We start from the raw sequence: 6,897 nt of genomic DNA on the forward strand, positions 1-6,897 counted from the left end.
TTGTTTCTCTTTGTGCTGGACATATAGATACCACATGTCCAAGTAAAAACCATTTGCAGAATGTCTAGGTGACAAGTGGGTCATGTTTTAAAAGTTCATTCTAAAAACGCCAACTATTTGGCAATTGACAAAATAATCCATCTGTGCATGTCTTTTGACTTCAGGGACTGAATTCTCCAGCCAGCCTATTAAAATCCATTTAACCTTTAGATAGAATAAGACTAGCTAAAGTTTTTGTCCCACTGTGAAAACTGGACAGTGATTTATTGATCTCAATCATCTCTTTTGATTTATTTCATTGTCTCTGTCTCCTCAGTGCTTAGTATAGAGCCTAGCACATGGTAGACATTCGTTAATGTTTATTGATTGATAGATTTGATTCTCACAATAAAGTAGGCTCTATTATTGTCCTACCTTAGAGATGAGGAAACTGAGGCAGACAAAGTGACTGGCCCCAGTCACACAGCTAGTAAATATTTGAGGCAGGATTCAAAGTCAGGTCTTCCTAATCACCAAGTCTAGTCTTAAACTGCTTAATTTGTTCTATCACTTAATATGGTGACTTGAAAACAACTAGGTCAAGAGGTCCACCTGGGTCAGAGGAATGCAATCTACCCAGGTTGATGTTGTCCTAACAACAGATAGGGCTCCCCACTAAGTGTTATGAGTTCTTCCTCTGTCCTCTAATCTCTCAAAAGAGCCAAGACCTGTTGTGTCCTCTGAGTTGAGGGACTTGTCCAAGTAACTGGTGATGCAATCACATAGTATTGCAATGATTGGCTCATCCCCAATAGCAAGGACAATGATTAGAGGACAGTGTGGGCAGTTCTAAACCCTCAGGGGGAAGTTTGGCGGTGTGGAAGGAAATTAACTAGGCTAGGGGTAGGACTTGGAGCCCAGATTGTAGAATAAAGAGCCAGATATGGGACCTGAGCAAAGCCTGGGAGCTACACTGTTACTACTGCAACTTCACTCCTCATTGCTTTTGTCCCTGTCCTTGGGAGACACTCCAGGTAAGATGTGGGCATCCCACTGAGGTTGCATATGTAGTGGGAACTAAATATCAAAAAAGTCTTTCTAATATATGGGGAAAGGAGAGGACTGTGCCTTCCTATTTAGGGTGATCCACTTCTCTTTCTCCTACATCTCCTAGTCACTCCCCGCCCCCACCTTAACTTTAGAGGCTACTTCTCCCATATTGTTAAAATTTAGGGAAGTAGACCTTTGGGAGTGATAGAGAGGTAGAGTTTATAGATCAAGGAATGGGACTGGATGATCCTAAGGTCACATTTAGTTCTAAACATCTAGGAAAGAATTTACCTATGCAATGTGGATTACTTGTGATTTAGGGGGATCATTGAAACTTCTTCCTCTGTTTCTAATCTGCCCTGGAAGGGTCAGAGATTTGACTCTGTACCATATAACAGATAGGGAGGAGGGATTTAGAACCCTTTTATAAGTAGATGGGAGAAGAACTACCGTGAATTCCTCTTATCCTTGATAGGGAGATGCCCTAAATCACAATGGCTGGCTGTCACCAGCATGACATTTCTTTGGAGCAGGTGCTGTGGACAATAGATCAAAGGTTGGGTGTGACAAAGGACAGGGAGGGAAAGAGGGACTGATCTTTGTTTGACTGATATCTCCAATCCATCTTTCCAGCAGAATTTACATCATTACTAGAGAACAGCCTGCAGAACTACACATTCTCTCACACGATATTCTGCCAGAATGCGGAACCCTTTGTGGGTCTGTCTGAGAGCTTCAATGGGGACCAGCTCTTCTCCTTTGACTTCCCCAGTAACTCCCGGGTGCCCCGACTCCCCGAGTTTGCTGCTTGGGCCAGTGATGAGGGAGATGTCCAGGCCATAGATGCTGAAAAAAATCTCTGCCAGAATCTGCAAAATGCATTCAGCCAAGCTTGTCAAGGCCATATCCCTGAGTCTAGAGGTCAGGGGTCAACATGATTCTTTTCTCCCCTCCCCTAAATCCCCACCCTCCTTCCCAACTCTCCAACCCTGATTCTGATTTTGCTATCAGCCTTATCCTATGTACAGAGCCCAATTTGAAGGTGGGAGGACACTGTACTTAGACCTGGGGACAACAAAGAAAGTAAATGGCAGGGTCTACCTCACCTTCACTCCCATGGTTGGGATCACCATAATCCAAACACTTAGTTGCATGACCTTGGGCAAGTCACTTCATCTCTGCTTGTATCATTTTCCTAAGGTTATTGTGAGGATCAAATGAGATAATATTTGTAAAGCATTTTGCTAGATAAATGCAAACTGTTTTTATTATTATTGCTATTATTAATAACAATAATCCAAATCTAGTTTTGAAATGGTCAGAATTGCTCCTTTGTTGAAAGCCTTCTTCTTGCTCAAGCTCCTAACCTTACTTTCAGCTCCTAAAGCCCACTTTTCCTCTATTGTTTTCCTCACTCTAACATCCTAGACCAATTCTCCTTCCATTATCATCCTCATGCTTGTTCTTTATACCACCTTCCTCTAGGAAACCCTGTGGCTGAAGTTTTCACTCTGGAGCCCCTGGAGTTTGGAAAGCCCAACACTCTCATCTGCTTTGTTAGTAACCTCTTCCCACCTCAAGTATATGTGAAATGGCAGCACAATGGAGTCCCTATAGAAAGCAACAGCCCCATTTTTCTCTCAGCTATAGATGGACTTGGCTTCCAGGCCTTCTCTTACCTGAACTTCACACCTACATCTTCGGATATCTTTACTTGCGTTGTGGAACGGGATGGTGACCTCTTCAGTACTATAGCATTCTGGGGTAAGGTCTTCCTTCCTGGGTGCTTGGAGACCCTGGGGGAAGGGGAGAAATGACATATGCATGTCTAGAGAGGAGAAGCCTCCTGTCCTTTTCTTTCTTGCCTTGAATTCCAACATAGTCTTCAGAACCTCAGTTTCTCCTTTAGCCTTTCCTTCCTAGATCTATTCCCTAGGGCACCCCTCTTCTGCCCTGGACTTGAAAGCTGACACTTCCCTTTCTTTGTTTCTAGTGCCTCAGAATCCAATACCTTCTGCATTGTTGGAAAACATACTGTGTGGTATTGCCTTTGGCCTGGGCATTGTTGGCATCATAGTGGGTGCTGCCCTCATCATCTGCTTCCAAAAACCATGTGCAAGTGGTGCAGGTAAGAAGACAGGGGGATAACTGGAGAGAGGGTGGAGTGAACTTAAGGAAGTAAGGAGTGAGATCCAGAGGTATAGGAGGAACAGAATTGCCCTTTGAGGAAGGGACAACTTATGGTATTAGTCAAAGGTCATACAAAAGATATTGGGTTGTATGTTAGGTGTTAAGTGAGGAAACAGAAAAAACAAATGCTATTCCTGCCTTTAGGGAGTTTACATTTTAGTTGAGAAGTCATAATCTCATCTATTATATGAACACAAAGTCAACATAAATATATAAATATATAACATAAATATGTATATATATATATATATACATATAATATGACAATTAGGGGATAGAGTGAATAGAATGCAAGGCCTGGAGTCAGAAAGACTCAGTCACTAGCTATGTGATCCAGGGCAAATCACATAACCCTGTTTGCCTCAGTTACTTTATCTGTAAAATGACCTGCTGAAGAAATGGCAAACCATTTTTTGCAAAGAAAACCCTGAATAGGGTCATGAAGAGTCAGACACAAAATAAATATACAAACAATAACAAATATATACACATATACACATATTTATATATGTGTATATTACATACAACACAATAAATATGTGCATATGCATACATATATATATATATTATATATATATATAAAATGAATCAACATATCTAGGTGACTTGGAGGATTTGTGTTTTGTGGAAGAATAAGGGACATAATATGGAGAATATGACTGGGGCAGTTGTAGGGGAAAGTTTTATTGAAAATGTGCTTTTTAAGCAGAAAAAAATGCTATCTGAAACTGACCTGAGGTGTGATAAAAACAATGAATAGGAGTTTTAGGTAAGGGAAAGATCTCCTCAACTAATAACCCATTCCCTCTTCAGACTAAATTGTTGGTGCCTGAGCCTGAATTTCTTCAATTCTGTTGCAACCACCTCTTCAGAAGGCATCTGGAAGCTGGAAAGGAGGTTTCCCCATTGTACCTTCTTCCCTATATGTGACAATAAAGGTTGTTTCTTAATGTCTGATGTAGTCTTTTCAAAATGGAAATAATGTTTGCTATTGTACCTCTCCACTTGACTTTTCCCAAGCCACTTCAGGTTGAATGTATACATATCAGCTTTCAGAAAATACTTCTTCATAACTAGAGCTATCCCAAAATACCATGGGATGCCTTAGCAAGTAGTGACTCCCTCATTCCTGGGGACTTTCAGTGGAGGGGATTCCTATTCAGGTATAGTTTATCATTTATGCAAGAAAACTTGGGGTCTCTTTTCTGGGATTTAACTTTTCCCCAAAAGAATTTTTTTTCTTCAATTTCCATCTCATTTCTATTTAATGTTTTCTTTGTTTTCTTGGTATTCCACATGGGAAACCTTAGAATCATGTGACTCATTCCTTCAATATTTATAGCCAATGATATGATAATAAATGTTTACTATAGATTTTCTGGACAGAAAAATACATGACACATTTTTGTGTTATTTGCATAATTAGTTTGCATTAAATGTATTGTTAAATAATTTGTGTTATTACTATCCATCATTTGTTAAAGGCTAGACCATCAACAAAACAATAAAACCAACTTCAATTGGCAGCATTTTTCAAGGAAAATGCTCAGGTTGAAAATTTAACAATGGACTCTTATGAGCCAGTATCATCTATATATACACATACCATGTGTATATGTATATGTATATATATATATAGGACAATTAGGGGATAGAGTGAATAGAATGCACACCTGCTTATGGGAAACCTCTTACCAAACCCCATTTTTTTCTTCCTTTGAAACTTCACTCCTTTTGTCTGCACTGCTACCACCAGAGGATGATAGAATTATTAGAAAATAACAGAATTGGGGCAGCTAGGTGGCGTAGTGGATAAAGCACCGGCCTTGGAGTCAGGAGTGCCTGGGTTCAAATCTGGTCTCAGACACTTAATAATTGCCTAGCTGTGTGGCCTTGGTCAAGCCACTTAACCCCGTTTGCCTTGCAAAAAAAAAACCTAAAAGAAAAAAAGAAAATAACAGAATTGTGACTATAGCCTCCTAATTGTTCTACCTGTTTTCATTCTCTCTCTTCTCAAATTTTTCTAGAATCCATTGATTAATCTTAAAATTCTGATCAAATGTGACTCCCCCTTTTTAAGAATTTTCAGTGACTCCCTATTTCTTCAGTCAAATCTCAACTCCACATCCCTTAGCAACCTGTTATGCAGATTTTTGGCTCTGAACTCAGAGAGGTTGAATCTCTACAGAGAGGTTGAATCTCTGCAGTTACTCATGGCAGCTCATGGTGATGGCTACATCCCTGCCCTTGAGACAACCCCTGAGTGACAGCTGAATTTTGCTTTTGTATCTCTAGGGGCCCTTTTGCTAGCTCTCCCAGTTATAAAACATTTGAACTTGGGGTTTGCTCACTATTTTCAGGACTTGGGAGGACTGCTTTAGTTTCTATCTGCTCAAGGATTGCAATAGGGAAGTTCTTGCTTCACTTACCTTTCTGGGCTCCCTTCTCTCACTACCTGTTCATTTTCTGCTACCACTATAGTTGCTATGATGAATACCACCCCAATTAATCATAAAGAGTGATGCTCCAGACTCAGTCTTGGCTTCACCATCTCTTTCAGCAGCCTAATTGACACAAGATGAAAATGAATGTTTCTGGTGTTTGGGTGAGGTCCAAATAAAAATCAGCCTTAGAGCCTCAAGTAGCAACATGCATCATACTTCTAATCCCCAGTGGATATCTCTGGTCACTCTGAGAGAATGTGCATGTCTGTCTGGCAGTTCATAAGAGTTAACAGCTGGAAGGGATAAATAGAGACCATCTATAATGGTTCAGGGTCACAAGAACACAAAGTAGCAGATTTAGACTCCAGGTCCTCTGCTTCAAAATTTATCTTACTCCCACCCACTTGTACCCTGCCAAAATAAAAATGCTGCTATGTGTTTGATTACTCCTCTACATTACTTCAATAATCTGATTCCACCTATTAATTGACTCACATGAACTCTCGGTCTTAATCAGCTCATTGCCCCGTGCACATTCTTGCCTTAGTTCTTGGTATTTTCTCCATATGAAATGTTTTCCATCCTTCCCTCTGCTTAGCTAATTCACAATCATGCTCAAAAGCCCCACTTGAGTCCCATCTTCTTAATGATAGCTTTCCTGACACTCCAGTGTACAAGGATCTCCTTTTCCTCAGAGCTATGGAGGAGACCATAGAGATTCTCAAACCCAGTTGCTTCATTGAGGAACTGGAGAACTTATTTTCAACAAAAATACCTGAAATTTGGAGAGCTCTTAATACAGTTTTTATGCAGAGAATGTTCTCTGTTATTCATAATTGGGTTTGAATCCTACTCCTGATCCTCACTAGCTATGTGATTATTTTGTTATTTTTAAAACAAATTTCTTAAGGTCAGAGACTATTTCTTTTTTTTAATTTTATTTTATTTATTTAAGGCAATGGGGTTAAGTGACTTACTCATGATCACACAGCTAAGCTAAGCAATTATTAGGTGTTTGAGATCGGATTTGAATTCAGGTCCTCCTGACTCCAGGGCTGGTGCTCTAACTACTGCGCAACCTGGCTGCCCCGAGACCATTTCTTATAAATCAAATGAGGCACTTACATGACAAAGTGGATAGAGTTGCAGACCTAGAGTCTGGAAGACCTGAGTTCAAGTCAGACCTTACTTACTAGTTGTATAATCCTAGACAAATCACTTAAACTGTCTCAAT

General features: G+C 40.1%; 1 protein-coding gene across 3 annotated transcripts; it reads left to right on the forward strand.

Annotated features, from left to right (window-relative positions):
* Positions 1-833: 833 nt before the first annotated feature.
* LOC141523417 (HLA class II histocompatibility antigen, DM alpha chain) lies at positions 834-4,448 on the forward strand. Of its 3 annotated transcripts, none has more exons than XM_074236601.1 (5): positions 834-1,013; positions 1,663-1,950; positions 2,674-2,793; positions 3,023-3,157; positions 4,033-4,448. In XM_074236601.1, the coding sequence occupies exons 1-5, from the start codon at positions 923-925 to the stop codon at positions 4,035-4,037; spliced, it is 639 nt and encodes a 212-aa protein (XP_074092702.1). In that variant the 5' UTR covers positions 834-922; the 3' UTR covers positions 4,038-4,448. The 3 variants fall into 3 exon arrangements, with proteins under 3 accessions (XP_074092702.1, XP_074092700.1, XP_074092701.1); XM_074236599.1 differs by having other exon boundaries at positions 836-1,013; positions 2,515-2,793; positions 4,033-4,415; XM_074236600.1 differs by having other exon boundaries at positions 837-1,013; positions 1,666-1,950; positions 2,515-2,793; positions 4,033-4,406.
* Positions 4,449-6,897: the final 2,449 nt, after the last annotated feature.

Source organism: Macrotis lagotis, chromosome 5 (assembly GCF_037893015.1).
Source record: "Macrotis lagotis isolate mMagLag1 chromosome 5, bilby.v1.9.chrom.fasta, whole genome shotgun sequence".
Lineage (NCBI taxonomy): Eukaryota > Metazoa > Chordata > Mammalia > Peramelemorphia > Peramelidae > Macrotis > Macrotis lagotis.